The sequence below is a fragment of the Sylvia atricapilla genome, chromosome 2 (assembly GCF_009819655.1).
Source record: "Sylvia atricapilla isolate bSylAtr1 chromosome 2, bSylAtr1.pri, whole genome shotgun sequence".
Lineage (NCBI taxonomy): Eukaryota > Metazoa > Chordata > Aves > Passeriformes > Sylviidae > Sylvia > Sylvia atricapilla.
Window position 1 is genome coordinate 27,311,012 of NC_089141.1, and position 23,317 is coordinate 27,334,328.

A 23,317-nucleotide genomic window follows, 5' to 3' on the forward strand; every position below is an offset into this window, starting at 1 on the left:
GAAAGCAAGATCTGTCATTAATGGTGTCAGTAAAAAGTCCATTGCCAAAACTGTTTTTTTTTCTGGTGGACAGTTTGCAAGATCTCTATATATGATATGCCCAAGCTCCCATCCATTCCTGTGACAAACTGCTGTCAGGTATGGGGATTTCAGCTATGGAAATGTGTGTCTTGTGGTTTTCGGTTGTTGATCCGTGCTTGTCATTTTCATTCTACTAAGCCTAAGGTGCCTCTCTTGAGTTCTTTAAGGGCTGGGTACAGTTTTTTGCAAATAGTATTACCTTTTTGCTGTTATCTGTAGTGTTGAGGTTCCAGTCAGTTCTGAGACTTTCCTCTCCTCTTAAAGACAGAGCTTTGTTTTAGGAAAAGCTTGCAGCTTTTCTTCAGCATTTCCCGCTTTCACTATGCAAACACTACCTAGTGTAGCTATAGAAATAATTTTGTTTTTTCAATCAGGAGTTCGTGTTCTTTGTACTTCCTGAGCCAAAATGCCATCCTCAGTAAAATTTTGTAGCTGTCAGAGGCATCTGTCTTCTTGTGTCTCTCCAAAACTTTGTGTGCCCAACTGCTCCCAGTAGTATAGATGTTGTGTCTATAGTATAATATGCTACCTGTTCTGGCAGTAACAGAAATCTCCATGTTGTTACAAGATCTCTTGGCATATCATCCTTACAAAACGTAATACTGTATGCAAGAGCTGTGGGGCTTCTCACTTGCATGTAATGTGCAGTTCTCTGCTAACATGATATCACTTAATCTGCTTGCTTTGTGGTGGAGGGAAGCAGAGTAATGGTCAGCATTCATCTAGAAAAAATCAGCTGGCTACTTAGTGTAATAGATGATTTTTGAGGACTTAGAACACCATATTCTTAGTGTTTGGGGTAGGCAGAGAGGCAGGACAGATGTGTTTGGGGCTATCAAAGTAGCTTAGTCTCCTCAAAATATGATTTCTTATCTCAGTCTTAGTAGATGCCATTGACTGTGTCTTAGTCTCTTGTGTTGAAGAGACTTTCAGGTCTCACTAGTGTATTCTTAAGTTACTTCTGCATTAATTCATGCATCCATTGAAATGTAGTCCTTTGCAGTTTCTATCTTAATACAATTTTCTTAAGATAAATTATATATAGAAACATCTCTTCTTGTATGTATTCTGTTTTAGCCCTTTGCAATTTGCATACTTATTTGGGGTTTCTTCAGAACTAAATATTCTGTAATAAAATATGTACCTTCCCCCCAGAAGCACAGCAAATTAGGACAGTGAAATATTCCACAATTAACATTCTGCTGAGAGGAAACAAGTTCTTCTCTTGGACTTAGCTAGTTTTTATCTGTTCTGGTATTTGCCTGTACCATCAGATTTTTACAAAGCTAGACTGTCAATGGCTATTTGATTCTCCTTCATGAAATATTTATTTGGGGCATCTAAAGATCTCAGAAGCCCAGTTTCCCTTATGTGAAAGCCAGTTATTTCGATCTGCCACATCATGGTCACGTTGTTTAGTCATCTATTTGTTTTCAAACACAGGGAGTGCACTGGTCAGTCTTCGGTTTCATCCTCTAACCTTTAAGTCTGTTTTCCCAAGTAGAGTTTTTAGGACTGGCAGGCGGCAGGTCAGAGCAGGACCCTTCACAGAAGCCTTGACTGTCTGCAATACTTAAGTCTACCCTGACTGGCTAAAGCCTTAAGTAGCTCTGTCTGATCCCATAAGTGATGATGCTTTGAACATCATCACTTAGATGTTGAACAGGAGAGACCTCCTGAGCTTCCTTCCCATCAGATCGATGCTGTGAGTCTCGATTTTGTGATATTAAGTTAATGAACAATTTTAAATGGCAATTTGTAGGCTTGCTCTGGACAACATTAGTGAGAGCTCTCAGAGGGACTTCTGTGCTTACTGCCTGTGACCAGGTTTTTACTGGGTTTCTCATGCTGCAGTTTTCTTACCTGTCAAGAGAGGATCCCTTTACCTGCCTCATCTTGACATTCCAATAGCTATGAATTGGCCAGTTTGACAAGTGCTGTGTAAACACTAAGGAGTTTGTGAATGCTAGGGAAGCGGCTTTTCTCTCCTCTTTTAATATATTTGCATTCAGTTTTTCTTACACTGCTAGTTCATGACATTAAAAGAAATTCTAGAGCATTGTGACCTAATCAGGTGTCAAAATTAGTGCAGATACTAAAAGCAGCATGTGAGCTGACTTTGAATGACAAGCAGTAGGAGTGGGACTTTGGCATCTTGAGAGGGGCAGCTGTGCTTAGGCTGATGCTAGTTTAACACAGAAGTGCTCCCCAGCTTCTTGGGCCTGTGTGTGGGCTTCAAATTTATTGTCTAGGCACAAGTCAACTGAGCCACGGGAAATTTGGAGGGAGTTTACATTTAAAGGAATTATGGCTTTGTAGTTTGGATAGGGATCTCTTGATGGTTGTAGGGAAAACAGAGACTTTGTTTTGCATGTCTCAGCAGGCAGTTTAGATGCAGTTTTAAAGATCTGGGATTCTCAGATGCTGACTTCCACTAAATCTTGAATTTGGTAGGACGAGGGATCTGAGGTAGTAAGAGGAGAGGTGTGAGAGAGTGCTGGTAAGGCAGCTGGCTGCACCTCATTTTTTAGCCAGCATCTGCTTGTTCCCTCACATTTTCTGTGAGTACGGTGACTATCTGATTAAAATAAGAAAATTACAGTCATGTAAATCAAAGTGAGAACAGATTGCCTTTCCTCAGTTTCTTAAAGGGTTAATACTGTTCTGTTAGTTACATTCACATAGTTTATCCTCAAACTTGGAAAGATCATGATTTTAAGTCCTGTACATTTTCTTGGGGATTTTGTTTATATTAACACTATTTTAATATAATTTTTAAAATTAAATATAAAAAATGTATAATGTTTCGGATACAAGCACATGGCTGTTGTTCTGAAGGTTTTTCCTTACTGTTCTTGTGTCTGGGGCAGTCACTGTCTTTTGATTTTTAATTTCTTCCAATTACTTTTATCTGTTTAGGTACTAATAATATTTATTTATTTAAAACTGCATTCACTTTGCAATTTGGCGGCTGCTGAATTTCTAACAAGTAAGGACTTTGAAGAGTTTTAGCAAATCCATAAAAGCATTGCTTTGTGGCTGGTGTGCACAACTAGCCAGCAAGACCTTTTGGGGTTTTATATATTATTTTCTTACTGGTAGAAATATCTATTAAAATTAAATGCTTTATGTAGTAAATATTAATAACATTATACTGCTTTGTTCATTATGCTTTTTTAAAAACAAAGCTTTTGGCTTTTTCTTTTGGTAGAGGCCATATGATGGTACATCTTTGTGAAGTAGGTGTTGTTAATGAGAAATCTGTTATGCCTTTTGCAAAATTGTTGAGTCCTACTTGGATGTACCAGTGTAAATAAATCCTTTTTATGCTTCAGGTATCAGTAGATTTATTTTTCTTTTAGTTAGCATCTTAAGACATTAGCCAGTGTTTTACTGCAATTCCTTACACTTAAATGCATTCCTTATGCTTACATTTTTAAATGTCTGTGGATATATTAAAGGAAAAGAAAGAACAAGAAAACAACATCACACAGAGCATTAGGCTCCATAGCTCAAGTCAAATAGACTTGAAATTTTTTCCAAATTTATTCATGCTGTAAAATCTGATTTCTGTAGCAGATAGAGGCAATGACAAAGTAATTAGTCAGTATGCTGGGATGCCTATGAAAGATGAAGTCTCAAATAAGGAATAAAATATTGTATTCATAGAGAGCAGTTTTATAATGTAATCAAATCCTATTTTTTTTTCCTGTTTCTTAGATGATGAAGCATGCCTGGGACAATTATAGGCAATATGGATGGGGACATAATGAGCTCAAACCAATTGCCCGGAAAGGACATTCCACCAACATATTTGGTAGGCTATATTTTCTGGTTTGTTTGTGATTTTTTTATTTTTTTTTTTATTTTTTTTTAATATTTCTGTCCATGTATCTTCTTTGAAAGTCTACACAAACTTTCTAGCAACCTCTGCCTTAATAAAAGATCTTTTGAAATGTGAGTCACAGACATATGTTATTTCAGTGGTATTTCATTGAATTACTTTTTTAACCTATCTTTTTGGGAGTAGTATGTTCTTACTGTTGCAGAGGCTAAGCTGTGTCTGTGTTCACTGGTGCTTTATATGTGTGTGTATATATAAATGAAAGTCCTGATGTAATGGTTATTTTTTGTTTGTATTTTGAGATGTAATGAATATAAATGTGAGGGGTTTTTTAAATCCCACCTCATCTTGTCTAGATCTTTGTTTTTAATAGGTTCTCCCTGCTATGGGCTGGGGCACCTTCCATGAGACCAGGCTGCTCAGAGTCTCATCCAGCCTGGTATTGAACACTGCCAGGGATGGGGCACCCACAGTTTCTCTGGGCAACCTGTGCCAGTGCCTCACCAATGGTTCTTAGCACAGTGCAAGGAGAGAGTGTGAGCTGAAGGGAACACTGGAGCAAAAGGCTTCTTCCATGACAGAATGGCATTTCTTAGATACCAGGATAGCACTGTGTAGTCTTCTTAGATACTTTTTCTTGTACGTAGGCACTGCCTTAAATTTTGCTAAGAAAATATCTTCTGAAGCTTACTGTGGTTTAGTTTTATGTTATGATTAATTGATGGCTTTCCTTTATATTTTTTCCAACTGATGAAATTAGATTTGACGGGGAAAAATCTTTAATGTTCACCTCTATGATCATGTAGTCTTTGCTACTTGCAATCCTGTTGCTTAATTTGCCATGTGTAATTTTAAATTAGCCTTGGTTTGTACCCAGACTCTATGAAGTAAGTTTTTTTCCTTCATGTAGTAGGAAGACATTTTTATGATGTTTGTTTATAATGTGACTGACATGATATTTTGAAACAGTTATGAATTACAATTTCACGGTAGTCTTTCCATTCCTCCTCTGCTTACTTCTAACATGTCTGCTAATGAGTCTGGAGGATTTCTGCTTTTTATCCTTGGAATGATTACTCTTTGGAGTGCTTATTTTTTAAAATTTTGGTATTGCTTTCTGAAAGAAATTGCAGGCCTTGTCCATGTTAAAGTTTCTGCTCCTCTTGTTCCAGCTAACTCTAGCAGCCAATGCCCTACATGTTTGTCCTTTCAAAATCCAGATGCTATTTTGTACCATTTAGTTTTTAGCCAAATCATGTCATGATTGCTCTATTCAAGACTGTTCCATATGAAAAACTTTTCTGAAACACATAATCTTCAGCATATATCAAGTCTAAAATAGAATCAGCTATTGTTCGTTTGGAGGATGGTTGATGGAGAGGAATGTCTGTGTGTGGGAATTGGTCTTTGTACCAAGGACTGTCTAGGCTGTATTGTTATTCCTAGCCCTTTACCAATTTCTATTACCCCTATTGACACAATTCCCAGCAGTATTTGCCTTTATAGAAGGCTTACTTAGTTTTTTTTGAAACCTCGTGCTAGTTTTAATAATAAGATGCTCAGCAAAATCTGTTTTTATTATTCATCTCAAAGATGATTTGATCCAAACTATTTTCAGCCATTACTGCAATCTACTGTCCTTCCATTTCAATTCCTAGCACGTCTGTGAGATCCTGCAAGGAGATGGTATCGCTGGTTGAACGGCAGCCCTTTGCATGAATCTTTGGGAAATCAGGTTTGCTGATAACTCCCAAGTGAGGTTAAGCACGATTCAATTTAGAAGACAAATAAGTCATTAGTCTTCCCTGTTGGACTCCACTTTTGTCTAGAGCAGTGTATATCTGTATCTATGCCAAGGAGAGCACCAGTGTTCTGACATTGCAAGGTCTAGCAGGTTTCATTCTGGGGTCAGAGAAGGGGAGAGGAGGTGGCCTGCTCTGCTCTTAAAAATCTTAGTTTTGAGTAATTAAAAATATAAAGAGGGATAAATTTCAAAGCAAGATGCTCCATGCCTCACTGAAGCATGCCAGCAAGAATGTTTATGGGTTTTCTCAATTATTAGTTTGACTTTATGACAAAACATGCTACGTTTGCTTGAGTTGGCCTGCAGCAAGAAACTCTTGCCAGTCATTTTGAGATGTCTGACTGTAAATTGTAAAGGAGAGTCTGCTAAAAATGTCTTTCAAACTGTGTAGTTGGGCAGTAGTTGTAATCTTGAATAGCACCTCTTCAACAGCTGGGTCACAGCATTAGTAGTATGGTACTGCTTTGGGAAAGTATGACTGGGAGCTTTTAAAGATATTTACATTTAGATGATATATGAAACAAACCTTAATAGGTTCTCTGTTGGTGAAACGGGGTGATAACTGCTTTTGAAAAGTCTGGCATTTATTCCAACCCTGTAAAATGAATTATAAAAGTCAAGGAGAGAGTGCAGCAGAGAGGTATAAATTCTCTTTCCAGTTTAAATTTTTATTTGCAGCTCTGCTGAAGGTTGTTGCAGCTAGAATTAAAAAAAAAAAAAAAAAAAAAAAAAGTTGACCTTTTTTGTTGGACTGCTTAAATTGGTGAAAAAATTTGATGGCAGCCACCAGGCATTGTTGCAGAGAGAGTTTGTGTGGGATCTTGGTCAAGTTCTCGTTAGAACACAAAAGGTGAAGAGAAAAGGCTGATGGAAAATGATGCATATAAGATAATGAGCAAGCACAACAAAACACTGAGCTTGCTTCAGGAGGGTTTCTGAGTTTAGCACAAAGCAGAGCAGTTGATAGTATTGTCAGATTCTCTTCCTGTAATGAAATCTGACTGGATTTGCTTTTGAGGATGAGAGTTACCACCTGAAACATGCTGTTTGAAGATGATTTGTCTCTGCACTTGTTTGACGACCTGTAGGTGAACATCTCCTGAAAGCACAATTAAAATGATTCAGCCTAGATATGCTTCAGAGTTTTAAACTCTATGTGTTTGTGGTGTATCTTTTACTCCAAAACATCATATGAACTACTTACTGTAGCATAAGCTGTAAGGATACTTTGTGAGTTAAATTCAGTAGTTAGTACTAGTTAGTTTGCATTAGTTGTCAATCTCTGTTTTTCTAAGATACGTTAATTTGAGAACCTGAACTACTTTAAGGAAAAATATGAAGAAAATAGACGATGCTTGGACAATTTGGAACACTGTCCTAACAAAACTGGGAATTGTGGACTGTCATCTAACCTGATGCATTCTGAAATGAGAGTTTTGACATTAGTGGTGTGTTTTATTTTGTTGTTTTGGGGTTGTTTTTTGGTTTGTTTTGCTAAGTTTAATTATCTAAAAAATAAAGTGAAGATGTTCAGTTTGTCAAGTAATAAGTATGGGACAAAGTACTCATACAACTCTTGCAAAATTGAAAACTTACCATATTACTAGCAGTGCATTCTTAAACCTTGCATTTGGATGTATTCTGTCTAGAGATGAGCTGCTTTATATGAAGATATCTGATAATGTACATAAATATCTGGATATGTTTTGAGGGGTGTGGAAACATCTAATAGTGATACAAAGTTTTAAAGTTGTAGACTCTTGCATACAGACATACTCATTCTCATGCACAAAGATTTAATAAAGTCATTATTTTGTATTTTGTCACACTGGAGCTTTCTCATGCATTGATAGTGCTTTCATGCCTCTCCTGTTCTCTCATCTCACATGCCATGCAAACAGTCAATTTAACCTGAGCTGCCTGCCAGCTCTCTCTTGGGATCCTGTCTTCTGGGGGGAAGAGAGAATTGTCAATGAGGTCACATTGTGGTTGCATTTGTGGTACCTGGTAGAGCCCCAAGGCTGCAATGCAGTACCTTATATCTTCCTTAAAACTTGACCAAATAAATCTGCCCTCTCTTTCAAGAGGAATTTTTGTCTGGCATTTTAAGTGTCATTGGTGAGCAAGATACATCCCAAGGGAATAACTCAAGGATTCAGGTGGGGCAGCTCGTGTGCTGAATATTCTGTAATATACCGGTGGACTGCTTGGTTTGTACCACATCATTAATTATGTTTTGTTAAAAAGCCTCAGCCTTTTGCTGCCACCGATGGACCCTTGTGACACGGGGCAGAGTTGCTGAGGTGACCGCCCGGTGCCGCAGCAGTGTAGGAAGCTCCCGCGGCAGTTCCTGGTGTTGCTAAGCAATGGAGATCTGACAGTGCTTTTTTCCCTGTGCTGGGGAGCAGGAGCAGCAAAACTCCCAAAGAAAATGCATCTGTCAGACTGCAAGGGTGGCAGGCTGCTGAAAGAAGGAGCACAGGAGCCTGCTTTTCTAATACCTTTGGCAAGTACAGTATGGCTTGGGAGAGCAATGTGATTTCTTTGTCCACTTTATGGTTCCTGAAGTGTGAGGTGGAATATTTCTTGTAAGCACTACAAGAAAACACTGTAACAGATTTTTTTTTTATTATTACTTCTTACCCTTGGAAAAGTTACTAGTTACTAGTTTATAAGACACTTTTGTTATCTGTACTTTGTAGCAGTTATTAGGCTGCCTGAGCTGCTCTGACACTATCATCTGCTGTCACCTGATTAGTTGCTATTTACTTTTGAATTTTGCATTAATTGAGTGTCAAGTGTGTCTGATTTAGTAAGCCTTTTGTATTTTCTGGTTTGGTTGGTTGGTTTTAGCTGGCAAAATACCTATTTATAAACAGTATGGAGACAAACTTATAAACAGTATGGAGACAAACACTTTTACTGGAAAGAAAATAGATGATGCACTCTAAAGACCGTGGAATGACCTTTTGAAGATACGATGCAAAACTTTTGGTGTCTATCACAGTAAAATCCTAATAAAAAGACAGATGGAAAATACAGCTTCTGCTCAATATCCCTTTTCTTTGCATGTATTCAGCCTCTGAGTCCATGGAGAGGATAAATGAGCGCAAAAAGATAACATGTGGTATATATGTAAGCAAAAATGTACTTGACTATATGTTATCTTCATAAAAAACCAGGAATTGTTAGGGAGCACTAGTTCTTATCTTTTAACTGTACACCACAAGTAATCTACTGATTATTGCCTTTTTTCTGTGGCAAATGGAAGGGGAAAGAAAATCCATTCATGCTAACTAGGGAAGAGAGGTAATTTCACAATGCAAATTTCAGCCTAATCTCTGTATTTCAGGTTCAAGTCAATTTTAAAATAAATGGAAGTGGCCTTAAGACAGGCCTGTGCAGCTGTGTCCTCTGCTAACTCAGTAATGAGTGACTACAGCAAGATAATGTTGAATATTGTATGTACATTGAATGTGTATTTTTTGACCAGTAAGACAAATTTGGGAAAGATAAAATTTTGAGAAAGAGCATAACACTTGAGTTGCTGGCTTTATTTAAAACTAGAACAGTGCTCTAATATCACAAGAAAAGTTCCTTCAGGTCAGATGACAGATCAAACATGATCGTTACTCAGTCTTCAAAAATTCCTCACAGCAGGTACCTAGGGAAGATATGTAAGAGCAGGAAAAGCTCATAGTGAGCTTGTCTCAGAGTACTCCACAGCTTTGCTGAAGTTTGTGTGTGTGTGAAGTTTGTGTGAAGTGTTAGTGCTTCTGTGGTCAGAAGAAGCAGGTTTTATTTAATCACTTCTGGTTTATTTTTTCTTGATTTTGTCCAAACTGCATTGGAGTCTGGGCAACCTTAAGAGCAACATAACCCATTATGAGTGGTTCCATAGTTTGATTTGATATTGTATAGAAAACTTTATAATTTTGAAGTCTGCTTCCTGTCCTGGATTACTAGTTTTGGTGTGGGGAAAAAAACCTCATTATCATCTCTTGCTTGCCATTCATGAGTTTGTGGAACTGCATATGCCCTCAGTAGAGCCCATGTTCTGCATGGAGGGTCTTGGCCTGCAAATTAATTTCTTTTATTTACATTTTTTCATACCTGATATGTTGTTATCTTATTTCTTTGTATATTTTCAAGGTGATGGTTTTGGGGTCTTTTTTAGTCTTTGAGAGGAAGACCAAAACTTTGTTCCGTTTTCTGTTTTGCTTGCTGATCCTTTCCTAGTAATTGTAGACTCAACAAGGAGCCTAAGAGACACAGAATACAAACACAGTGCAGGGTAGCTTTTCTGCAGTAGCATTCCTCTTGGAAATCCTCATCCCCTGTATCCAGTGATATAAATTTAAAATTTTTATTAATCTAATGTTATAAATATTTTCAGTTATTTCTTATTAAAGCTTTTGCCCAGCAATCATCTCAATAGGATCCCACTGGTGATTTTACCTCACACTGATGATTGTTTACACTTATCCCATTTCCTATCTTTTAAACTATTACTCATCTACATGAGAACAATTCTCTTATACTCTGTGGCAGGTCAGTTTCCTCAAGAGCTTTTGTTAAGGGGTGGTCTCACATTCCTTCTGTGTATGTTCTTGGTCCATATGCAAGTTCACTTTTTAAAAAGACCTTAACACTGATGCTAAGATAAGATTTCCCTCTTCAAAATTTCTGACTTTCCATTTGTTTATCTCATTTAAAGCTGTCGTCTGAATGATGCTGCCAGTTTGGCAAATAGTGATTTGTTAACACTGTTTTGCTTCACTGCAATGTGTATGGTGCTTATTCAGAATATAGTTGTTCTCTGAAACTTGCAAATCTGTGCAGACAGGATACAATCTGTCTGTGTGTTCCCTCTTAAGCGTTTTACAGTACTGGTGCTGTAGATAAAAACAACTGCTTAGCTAAGAATGTTTTTTGAATGTCACTGATATTTCATCAAACTGTCATAAGTGTGACTGTGCATATCAGGAAACTTCACCATGAGCAGCTGTTGTCTTGTTCTTTTTAATAACACAATATTCCTACTGAATTCTTCTCCCACAGTTTGTATTAGTTTGTGTACAACACATTTAGGGCAGTTGTACTCAGTGACTTTTTTAAGTGTCTGAAGCAATTGTGTTCAATCCTATTCAGAAAATGGAAAATTCTGCTATAACCAGAAAATCCCACAAAATGAACAAAAGATGCACAATTGCAAAGTGGAATTAGATAAACACACCCCATTTCTGTAACCTGCCTTGCAGGATAGTGAGGTAAACATCTGCATGAAATGGTAAGGAAAAAATTAGGTCATACGAGAGTTCAGGGCTGAGGCTCAGACTGAGAGTTTTGATTCTTTCCAATAGCATTCTCTCCTGCTCTTCTTGTATAAACCAGATGGTTTGCTCTGAGGGAAAAAAAATGTTTCCTGTTGGAAATCTTTGGACTTTAAGTTTATTTTAATTTGTGATTTATTTAGGGCATGGAAATGCTATTCATGAATCTAAACTTTTTTCCTATCCTTTGGAATCGAGAGCAGAGGGTGCAATAAGGAAATGAAGTTAAAGCTATGCAGTTTTCTTTTGGACTGTGTTAAAATATGAACACGCATGACAGCTGAGTAAGAATTAGCATTCTGAGCTCTAAAACTAAATCTGCTGAGGCCAACTCCACGGGCATGTGTACAGTAAGGGGGTCAGGTGTGGGTATGCTTTGCTGTCATCTGAAACCAGCAGATGTGTGAGGCAGCTGGAATTCGGGAACAATTCAACCACATGAGTGGAGCACTGTCCTTGTGCCTAATACACTGATCTGTTCACTCAAGTTTTGAACCCTTCTGCTGAAGTTCTATGGCTGTCCCACTGAAAATATGCTCCTCTTATGCTATTCCAAAGAAATTTTGGAATGTGGTTTGGACCAAAATGTGCGGACGTGGCCCAAATATAAAGATAGAAAAGCTTGTGTGCCATGATGGCTCTTATGTGGCGTTTTTTTGATAGGCTTTTCCTACTGCCTAGCTGACAAAGCAATTTAGCTTACAATTATCTGTGAGAGATTGTATCTTGTGTTGGAAGATCTGTACTTAGCTTGCTTCATACATCAGGTCATACAACTATACTTGAGTCCAGATAACATCTTGTTCTCTTATTTACTCTCAAATATTAATCTTGCTTTGCTTGCTGCTGTGTTGAACTGATTGCTGCCAGTATTTAGTTTCTTCATACTTCCAGGCCATCATTCACATATACTTTTCCCTTCAGTCTTGCACTTCCTGTTTTCTCAAAATTATCTTACTTCACATCTGTATTTTTGGTTAATTTTGATTGACTTCTTTGTGTGTGCAGCAGATTTGCCATCACCATTCACTTTCACATTATTCTTTCTTTCTTTCTGGTACGCTTCCATGGCTGCCTTTGTACTTAGGAGAAAAAGGTTAGGATGCATTTCAGAGTAGGAAGGGGGAAGGAGGGAGAGAAGTTGGCACTGACATTGTGGCTTTTCAGTTATCACCAGGTCTTAACCTTCCACTAACTCAGATCATAGTTCCAGCATTTATCTTTATTATAGTCTGCACACAGTCCTCCTCCTGTGTACAGTAATTCAGTTTGGTCTTTGTGCTTAAAAATAAAAGAACAACAAAAAAAATGGAGCAAATTGGATAGAAATGTAGAAAATTGAAATGGTCTGAGGATATTCAGGCTTTGTACTAGAGGGACTGCATTCAGGTCTTGCTTGCATGAATTTTGAATTAATTTGAAGGGCCATGGAAGATTTGGGTTGGGAACAAAGTAAAGCAATCAAGTGAAGAGCAGTCAAGAGGAAGGTGTATTGCACTATAGATTCTTAGACAAAGTTCTAAAATTTGTGTCTTAAGAGCAGAGGTATTTACAGAGCAGTTTGTTGATAATTAACAAATAGCAGCAGGTCCAGTTTTTAATAGGTTCAAAGTCTAGCATACAATGCAGTGTTCTACTCCCATTACTTCCTCAGTTATGAAATTAAGGAAAGCATTACAATTGATCATCTAATGTTATTTATATGCTAAAGTACTCTATTGTCTGGTACAAAACATTAAGACCTCTTTTTCATCTTGTCCATTATCAGCAATTTAACAGAACTAAGCAATCAACATGCTTAGTTTTTTGCTCTGCTTTTTTAATTAGTCTAAAATGTTAAAGGCAATTGGTTTCTTCATGGATACTTACAGGCTTATTCATTGCATTTTATGACTGAACTGAAATAATACACTGCAGTTTTGCACGAAATGTATAGTTTCATTGGCTAATTTTGAAGCACTTGTTTTCTCAGTGAAATTAAACTCTCTTGTTCAAAAGTTTAATTAATTTTCTTAAATGTTATCTTGTTCCTCATGAGTCATTAAGATATTTTGCAAGTGGTGTGCTTCAGTAGTGGCAGCTTTATTACCAGACCCTCATTAGAGATACAGAAAACTGTTAATAATTGTTTGCTTTTAATTTTAATGTTACATGTTTTCATACCATGTTTCTAATTGTCTATCATATCAAGAAATGTTGCTACAGTCTGAAAACTTGAATTATTTAAATATTTTGGAATAGAAATTGATATATTTTCTAATATAAAGTGCAGTCTTGCCCAGTATGTATTTTTCAGCCATTATGAATCTGGGCAGACAGGAATATCAATAACAAGAATATTTATTTTCTTTGAGATTGTAATAACTCTGTATTTAATGTCAGGCTGAGTTTATCAAGGAAGCATTTTCACTCAGTTGCTAGGAATTATAACAACTGCTTATGTGAAAAATAACTAGACTTTTAGCTTCAGAGTGTGAGAGAGTATATATTCCTCCTTGGGGAGGCTTTACATCTCCTCTTTTGTTTCTGCAATCACTGTGGTGGAAAAGGGAGGATCCGCTCTAGGCTTGTGTACACCCCAGTGGTTGGGTTGCTCTGTCAGTAGTGCTGGACCGGTCTGAAGCTGAGGTTGGCTGCTTTAGTGGAAATTTATCTTAGAAATTACAGTAAATTATCCCTTGAGGCTTTGGTCCTGTTACATTCCTTTTGCAAGCTGATCCTGCCTCCATCCTCAAGTAGCTGCACCAGTAATTCAAGCATGTTCTGTGCCAGTAGGAGTATGTTCAGCTTCCACTAAGTGATGTCTGTCCAGGGCCCTGCAAAAAAAAGAACTGGATATGAGTCAGTTTGAGATCAATACTATTTCTGGCACTATTTTTGTTTTTATCTTATGGTTCTGTCAATCAGTATGATCATCCCGTTGGCCATGGGAAGCTGTTTTCTTGCATCTAGATCTCTAGCCTTTGCACATAACTATGGATTCCATATTTTTATTGCTTAGTAATCTAAGTCTGCTTTCTAGAGTATAAAATAACTTATTTTCATTGCAGGGATTCTTAACACAGAGATACTTGGTCTTTGTGTGGTGTAGAGACAGTTGTCTTCAGTAATGGCCCAAATTCTTTTACTGTATCCAATTTCTTGTTCTTCCTCAATCTTGCCAATTCCCTTACCTTTCTTTAAAATATAGGTGCTGATGATGTCTGCAGGCTGTCCTTGCAAAGGAGAATAAGAGTCTTTATTAGATTCCTGTGTGATTTTGTAACTGGTTTAGGAAATACGAAAACCCTATCTTGATTGTCAATGGACTGATGAGCATCCTGCTTTTGGACATGTCATCTGCTGTCTTTTCCGAGGAAAAATAAAATGCTTCCTTCTCAGTCGCTGCTTGAGGTAGAAGAGTAGGAATGGTTCCATGCACCTATTAGGCCTATTTGACTTGCTTGGAAGCAGAGTGGCCCTCGGTAGTTTTTCACTTAGACTGGTTTCCTTGGCTTCATAGCAGCAGCGTACGTTTTGGTAATTAGAGATCCATTTCACCAGGCTGGACTTCTTTCAGGTTTGTTACTCCTCTTGCAAATTTCTGGGTTCATGCCAAGCATATTGTAAGACACTCAAACACTTGTGGCAAAAAGGTTTTGGAGCAAAGGCAGAGGAAGAAAGGGTAAGAAGGAAATTTTCTCTCCAACCTTTTGCCTTCCCCAAGCTTATTCACTGTGGGAGTGCAGGAGGGCAAGTAAGAGAAAACACTGATGCTGTGCAGGCACTGCTCAGCAATAGTCAAAATTCTGGTGTTTTTCCAACACTGGTTTAGTCACACATCCAAACCCCACAGCACCATACAATCTGCTGTGAAGAAAATTAACTCACTCCCATGCAGAGTCAGTATCCTTGCTCAACCCTCCACTTGGGCCAATGGAAGCCCCTATGGAAGTGTTTTTCAGGAGAGGTAATGAGATGTGTGTGTGGTGTATACATGTTGAAGCAAGGAGGAGGTATGGGTGGGATGTTAAATAATCAGAGTTTCTGTGAAGCCCCTGTTTGATGATTACCTTTCAGCTTAGTGCATGACTTCAGTTTGCTGGTGCAGAGATTTAATTTGTCATCTTATTCCTTATTTAACTTGTCTGTCTTGTATCTTTTTCTTTTCTGTTCATAATTGGTCTATGCATAGTTGATCTATTCACATATAGTACATCTCTGCTTATAGTCTCTTCTGCTTTGACATAATAAATACACTAAACAACCCCAAGCTTACATCAGGTGTTCTTAGTCTTTACACATTTTTTTATGGTATAATGAAAATGGGCTATTTTTTTTCTTCATATTCCTTTTGTTGTGGAACACTTGACAAGGATCTGTCTCCCTTGTACTTTGACAGTCTCTTCTGAGACCTTCAAATGGTACTAATAAGCCAGTTCTTCATCTAGTGCTTTGGCATACTGAAAGAATTCTAGATAAGTAGACCATTTTTCTTTTAGAGGCCCTGATATTTACACTTAGTCATATAATTTGCTAGAAATCTCAAACTGTAGATTTCTGTGGTATCAAGTGAAGGAATTATTTGGCTTATCTCAGGAAACTGAAGTCTACCTAACTACAAATCGGAATTACCATTTTGCAGTTCTTTGGAATAATACTCTTGCTTAATGAGAGTGTGCATGATTTTCTTAATAATTCAGCTATTTCACTGCTGAATTCTTTCCATTAGCTCATGATGGATGTTCTGTTTTATTTAGAAGAATGAGCATTGCATTCATTAGGCAAACTTCATTAAATTTGGAGCTCAATCAACTAGAACTATAATTATATGGAGAGGAAACTTGCTAATCTGACGTTTGTAAAACCAAGCCTTTTTGGAATTGGTTATTATCTTATGTGACATGACTAGCTGAGCCTTTGTATTGAACAGAGGCAGACCCTGGGAGGAGTGCCGTCAGCTAGCAGAAGTGTTGTCTTCTATTATAGTTTAATTTTTTATAGCCTTTTTTCACCACAGTGAGACATCTGCTCCCTCTGTATGTGGAGCAGTAATAGACTGCTTGAGGTGGTAGCAAGAAGTTTATACTTCAGACTGTTATGTCATTATTTAGGGTTACTTTATGGTGCTTCAAATGATACCCTCTTCAGTTTAATTCCTGAAAAGTTATCCCCTTGTCCTTTAAGGCAAAAAATATGGATCTTGGCATGGCTGTGAAAGAAAAAGAAAGAACATTCTCTATTAGGAATGGAAAATTATTTCACTTTGTGACTTTAGATGAATGTTTTCTATGGGCGTTAGTAGGGGGAAGTATCACTGTCTATCCATTTCTGCTTTACCTATAGCAGCACACATGACCTTAATGCAGGCTAGTGATTGCAACACTTTAGTGTTCCTTCCTTCTTTAGTTTTCAGTCAATGCCTTGCTGGTAGTGCAGTATATTTTAAGATGAAGACAGCTATTACAGTGTCACTGCTTGTTTTGGTCAAGCTGTAGATACAGATGAATTCAGTGGAAGCTCTTACTTATGAACAAATTAAGAATTATATCCTTTCTACATAGTCCTTGAAGAAAGAAGCTGAGAGCAGTTAGTTCATTTTACTCTCTGACCCAATATAATGTAGCCTACAAATGGTTTTAAGTCTTGCAGTATGGAGCAGCCAAGGTATTACATGTGTATTGTCCTCAGTGTTGCATTATGTTCAGTTCTGCCCTGTATTCTTGTAGGCACAAGATTTCTGAATGTGAATTTGCATTGTGGACTTTTCCACCTCAATGCTCATGAGGAGGGAATTAGCTTGCTTCCTGCTGCCTGATTGACACTAAAGGAAGAAGACTGGGCAGATAATTTTTGACTTGTCATCTCTTGACCTTTTGGAAATGCATTCAGCTAAAAGGATTTGAAAATGCAAAGATTGTTCCTCCAAGTCTTCCTCAAGGAAGAAGTATTCATGTAGAACAAAGAAAAATAACTCAAATTTGGTTGAAATACCCTGCTTCTATGAAAAAAGAAAAACTAATAATTTGTTATAGGTTAGGATGTATGTGGGGTATATCCTTAGGAGATTGGGATAAAAAATAGTTGGGCTCTCATATGGAGTCTGGAAACTGTAATCATACTGATCTGTGCCTCAGAAACAAATGCCCATCACTGCTTAGGGAAGAGGCACATGGGAGAAGGGGCTTTTTTCAGTAGTGTTTTGTTGGACATTCATGGCTCTAGGAAAGATAAACATAAAATGTGAAAGAAAGGAGTGTAAGGCAGCTGGAGGGAGGGCTTGAACAAAGTATTCGGGTACAGCTCAGACAAAAATCTTGGAGTGTGTGAGCCTATGTCTTTAATTGACTCTTGGGGACAAAAGGTGAGTGCTGAACAAGCCGCTTTTATTTGACTGCATTTGTTTCTGTGGCTGCAAACAACGCCAAAGGATCTGATGTGAGATTGGTTGTAGGCAGTCCCTTTGAGGGACCACTGGTTTAGGTGAGATCTCTGTGTATGAGGTTGCGGGCTCACTTTTAACACACTGATAGCGAAAGCAAATTTCTTGTCTGTATTTGGTGAGATCATATTGTTCAACCATTATGAGATGCACTGAGGAAACTATGAACACTTTTGATCAGCTCTGGAGAGAGCTCTGTTCTGTTCTCTCTGAATTCATATACTGGATTTGTGAGATGGCAAAAGTGATGTGCTTTTTCAGTTCCATGGGCCTTCTTTCATGGTTCTGTGCAGAGAGGACACTATGGAAAATGTTGTTTAAATTTGTGTTTTTGAAGATGCTTTCTTGAGGTCTGATAAGTAGATATTTTCCCTCAACATACTGCTCTCCCATACTACTGGAATGTAGTTCTGATATCTAGAAAACTGTGGAAGATTGTACAGTGGTGTCTGAAATTATTTGGCGTAGGTGTGGGGAGGTAGGGTGGCGAACAATGACACACCAGTCCATTTCCATGCTATGTGTTCTCCACATCCCATGCCAGTTCAAGAATACAAGAGCTTACTGATGTAATTACCACTGTGTTTGAGTTGAAAAGTTTTTTTTACTTTTTGAAACTTTTGCAAAAGGAACTTCCAGGATTTCCCAAGACTTGTGTATCCCTACTTGTTCAAACACTCTGTATTTGAAAATTCTATCAATGTGGTTTAAATAAAGGAACAGAAATTACTTTGGGTGTGTTGTGGAAGCAGTACAACACATTCCAGCTTTGTTAAAAAATACTTTGTCAGCTGGTACTGAAGGTAGTCCTTGTGTCATGGTCTTATTTGCATATTTTTGAAGTGATAGATAACTGCCACGTTATGCTTTTGAGAAGGTGCTAAGTTAAGTGCAGCGCTGTGGCTCTGCTCTAAGCAACCTCCACTTTAGCACAAGCAGTGGAATTTGTCATTTGGCTGAAGGCGTTAAACCTTACAATGCTTGAACATCACATTGAATTAATTTCCTGAGAATTATAGGTATGGCTGGTGGACAGTTTGTCAAAGGATTTGTCTTTTAATTAATCTTGCAAAAGGTGATGTGTCCCAATCTGTACTTGAATTTTCTTAACAAATGCCACTAACTTTAGGCTGTCCAAATCTAATTGAAATTAATTAAAGCCAATGCCTGGCTATTCTTCAAAAATTAGTTGGTGGTTACTTTGTCATGGATACTGTTGTGTTTAATTTTTATTATCTGGGGAAAGAAGTCCCTGAAATTGGAATTAAGCATACATATCAGTCATTTAGGTGTGTGAAAGAAACACAGTGGGAGTGATGGCTTCATTCAGTTACTGTTATGTTTGAGGGGAAAAAAATACAGCTCTAATCATGTGCAAGTCAGAAATGGATGAATAAAAACTACCAAGCAGGAACACTGTGCTGTAGAGATTCCCATTATAGGTGGAAAGCCCATTAAAAGAACCTTAAAATTGAATTGTTAGGACACTAGTGTCATTAAATTGCTGATCAGAGTTATTACACTGGTTTATAGATTTACAGGTGAAATTTGGCTACTTTGTTGGTGCCTGGGAAGTTTTGTACGCTCCATGAAAACAGATAACCCATGATAATTTTTTCTTTGCTCTAGAAATCAAGATCTGTGCCTACTGAGGCAGCTTAGGTTGGGATGGCCTAGGGAGACCAGGGCTATCATGGGCCATGGCTCACCCGTCATCCCTTGCACAGACCGATGAGTCACTCATCAATCAGCTCTAAATTGCTGCTGTTTCAAGTGAATGGCATTTTAGCTTAAAGCACCATTGATTTTTATTTGGCTTTCAATGCTCCACTTGAAGTGGTGACAGTTGAGAAATCCATTAGCGGCTCCTAGCCTGGGTCCCTGCAGACACCGAGGGGAATATCTTGGGACTGCGGCTTTGGCAGTCACGCCAGGCCAGCGCTTCCCTGCTCATCAGTCCGTGCTTTCCAATCACTAGGTAGCATCCATAATTGCAAAACTTTGAATATTTCAGAAGTAAACGTTGGGAAATGCAAGGCATTACTGAAAGTACTGATTGCTTTATCTTGCATATGCCTTTTTTTTTTTTTTTCTTATGCTTCTCTCCTAGAATTCCTAGTGGCTTTTTAAAGCTGAATGTCTTTCTCACTTTTTTTTTTGTGTGTCCAAGTACAGTTGCTCAAGTTCAAGTTAGGAAAGCAGATGACAAGGGCTCTTTTTTCTATCTTTAGTGTTCTTTTTTCCCCCGAGGCCAAACTGTGCCAGAGGAATGATACTTTGAAAGAGGAGTGGGAATCCTCTTGTGTACCTGATAATTCCTTGCTCATTTTCATTACTCTTTGTGCTGACACCTTTGTAGTAATTTTGCTTTGTTACTGCTTCAGTTATTTTCTCATGTTTGTGATGTTTAAGAAAAGTAGTGAGATAGTCACTTGTACTAGAAACCCTTCTTTTTTGTTTGTAGGAAACTCACAAATGGGTGCTACCATAGTAGATGCATTGGATACTCTTTATATTATGGGCCTTCACGATGAATTCAGAGAAGGACAAGAATGGATTGACAAAAATCTTGATTTCAGTGTGGTGAGTAGAGCCTGCCCTAATATTTCTCTAGTCCTTTTCATGGTGTTTATCTTGGGGGGAAAACAGAAGAGGTGTTTCAGGTGAGGCTTAATAAATTTATGGATCAAAGTTTCAGATGTAAACTTGAGTGACATTCTTTGTGTATCTGACTTTGTTTTAGGAAAAAAAGTATACCGTGACCCTTTCACACTTACCATTAAGTATCTTAACTTACCATTAAGTTAAGATACATCTATTTATTGTATTTTCAAAGTGCAGATTATAATTGGATAATGGAAGTAAGGGGAAGTGTTTTTGTGAGAAACAACCAAGCCTCAGAAATGAAAACAGAAAGACGAAGCTTTACTGGCTAATAGTTGTTGCAAATAACTGAGCTATGAAAGACAATTTCCCCCCAAACTGCAGTGTACACATTACTTAAGAATATGTCTTGTCTCTTCTTCCGTTTCTTAAGAGTTTTAACGTAAAATATGCCACTTGAATGCTTGAGTTTTCCTACTTAAGGTTTTTAATCTATCACAAGAATTTCCCAGTTGGTCATACAGCATCTGACATTCTTGAGAGTTTGGAAGCATTAAATGGAAGAAATGACTCTTAGTCTTATTGATTAGTGTTCTTAGTACTAATTTTGGGACTGTCACTGATTCTGTGATGGAATTTGTATTTCAATCCTTGGGTTTGCCCTATGGTTGCAAAAATAATTTTTCATTCAGTAAATGCACATAATGAAATGCAGTTGTACTTAGAATTCAGCAAATGCTTATTGTTGTTTCTGTATTTTAGCCTACTTTTCAAAAATTATGTGTTTGGGTTTTTTTCTTTTGATTTATACCTTGACTGTCTGGCAAACATCAAAGAAATTTTACTCTGCTTTTTCAGTTAGTGCCAGATAATTATTCAGTCTAAAACTGAAGATCCTAAATATATCAGAGACAGTGTAGACATAATGATACCATTATGAGGGTGAATTAAATTGCTTCCATAACTTTTGTCTGATCTAAGGCAATTTCAATATAAATTTGCAATATTAATCTAGGATTTGGATGGAAGAAATTTACATGACACTCTGGGGTTCAATTGCATCTTCCTATGTATCAAAAACCATTTCTGAAGGTTGATGAGTTGTCTTGTGTATACACCAAACTTGAGTAATTTCTTTATATGGTTCAGAGTTTATAAATAAATACATAAATTTGATCCTCTTGGAATTCTTCTACTGGGAGATGGAAATCATTGGTTTCAATTTTCTCTGTCCCACTGCATGTGTGATTCATGACTTTAATAGGTATTAAGTGGAATCATGCTGCATTTGTGTTATTTTTCTTTTATCACTTCTATGTGAAAAGAAAAAGCCTTTTACTAAAAACATTTGAGAATATTTCAAACTTCCAACTTTTAATAAGTGCTGTTTGAAAAACTTAATTCACATAATCTTTCTGAAATATGTAATATGTGCAAAATGCATTTAGTTTTGATTCAAGCACTGCAGGTGCCATTGAAATAGCATGAAAGGAAAGATGTACCTGTAAATGTCATTTCAGCTGTGTGCAGATTGGTGAGTCAGCTGGTTCAGTGCACGTTGTAGTGACTTTTCTGGATAAAAGGAAAAGTTCTTGCCTATCTCAGAATCTCTTAATAAAACTACACTTCTGTGTCTAATAGGTTGAAGAGAAGTTTATGGGGGAGACAGATGGAGTGTATGTGGAAAATTAAGTGAATGGGGCACAGAGGGAGTCAGTTGTTAAAACTATCTGGTTCCTTTTAATTTTTTGTGGGTTAAATGAGTCAAAAGATACTGTTGAATTTAACCTAAGGCTAATAATGTGGAAGAAGGCAATAAAATGGTTTATTCTCTTGAGTTTCTCAGTGGTCCTGCAGTATTACTTGTCATAACATAAAGGCTATGCTGAGACAAAGACTATGTTAAAATAGAGCTCTGAATTTGAGCTTAGTAATTCAGGTTAAAAAAGTGCATTATGAGAATTCTCTAATTATTATTTTGCTTTATCTTTTAAAGCTAGAAGGTTTGGTGTTATGCTGAAGCGTAAGAGGGAAGTTGCTGAATTATAGGAATGTGCAGTCCTTGCCTTCTTTCCCACCAGCCCCAAATTACTGTAAATGCACTTTGTAATGATTAAATGGTTAGAGGGCAGGAGAAAAACTAATTTGATTTTAATAGAATCTGTTGAAGCTGTAACTGGAATTGTCACTTGGTGTCACAAAGATGTGCACGAGAATTTCAGTTTGGATCTAGAGACTGCAATAGTACAGACCCTTGCATATGGATTGCCTTAGGATATGTACTTTCTTCTGCCTTGACATTTTTTTTCTTCCTTGGTTAAGGAGTTGGCTAATTATTTATTAATGCTTTCTTTCTGTTCTAGAATTCTGAAGTATCTGTTTTTGAGGTCAATATTCGCTTCATTGGCGGTCTTCTAGCAGCATACTACCTTTCAGGACAAGAGGTAAGGAGATTGGAAGATGTCTGAAATTCAGTGTATTTTTGTATTCTAGCAAATGTGGCATATGGAGACTTTTATAGCATCTTGGTTTCTCAGTAGCTAATTTCACTGCAGTCAGTTGTCCAAAATAACCAAATTCTTAGAGTGTGGAATCTTTAAAGTTTCTTTTTGAGTAGGTCTCATGCCATTTAGGACACTTGGTTATAGTTTTGAAATGCTTTTTTTATCAAGTTGTTTTCAGAAGATATCCACTCAAATAAACATCAGCTTGAAATGTCAAGTGAAATGTCAGCCTTCTCATGCCAACAATAACTTGTTTTGATATTCTGTAACTCCATGAAGGTAGGAATAATAGCTTTGTCACGTGTCCTGCAAAGTTGTAGGTTTGCTTCATCAAAGTGCTACTCAATTTTCTTACCATTTTCTCAGTGACAAACTGAGAAATAGCAAGCCAATTTTATATTTCTGAAACTTCTGTTAAAATAGATGTAGAGGTGTGCTTAGATTGACAGGATGCATGTCCCCAAAGACTTGCAACAATGGACTTCCTTAGAACAGCAGTCACAGTGCTGTGACCTCTTACTTCACGTACTTTAACAAGACTAGAGCTTGACCCTCAGCTCTTCCATGTCTTAGTAGCTACGTGTCTTTAACCTGTTGCCTGTGTCTTTGATTCTTTGGTTTTGTCCTTTATTTTCCATGACAATTCTGTAGCCCACTACCAGACATATTTCATGGCTTAAGGCTTTCAGCCGTTCTTAGGTATCTTCTTCCTTTGTTAAGGGAAGC

General features: G+C 37.4%; 1 protein-coding gene across 1 annotated transcript in view; it reads left to right on the forward strand.

Moving 5' to 3' along the window:
* MAN1A2 (mannosidase alpha class 1A member 2) overlaps positions 1–23,317 on the forward strand; it is a 131,988-nt gene that overhangs the window by 41,513 nt on the left and 67,158 nt on the right. Inside the window, exons 3-5 of the mRNA XM_066341184.1 lie at positions 3,802–3,898; positions 19,948–20,066; positions 22,451–22,531. Coding sequence (XP_066197281.1) covers positions 3,802–3,898; positions 19,948–20,066; positions 22,451–22,531 — 297 coding nt within the window. The remainder of the gene's footprint in view (positions 1–3,801; positions 3,899–19,947; positions 20,067–22,450; positions 22,532–23,317) is intronic.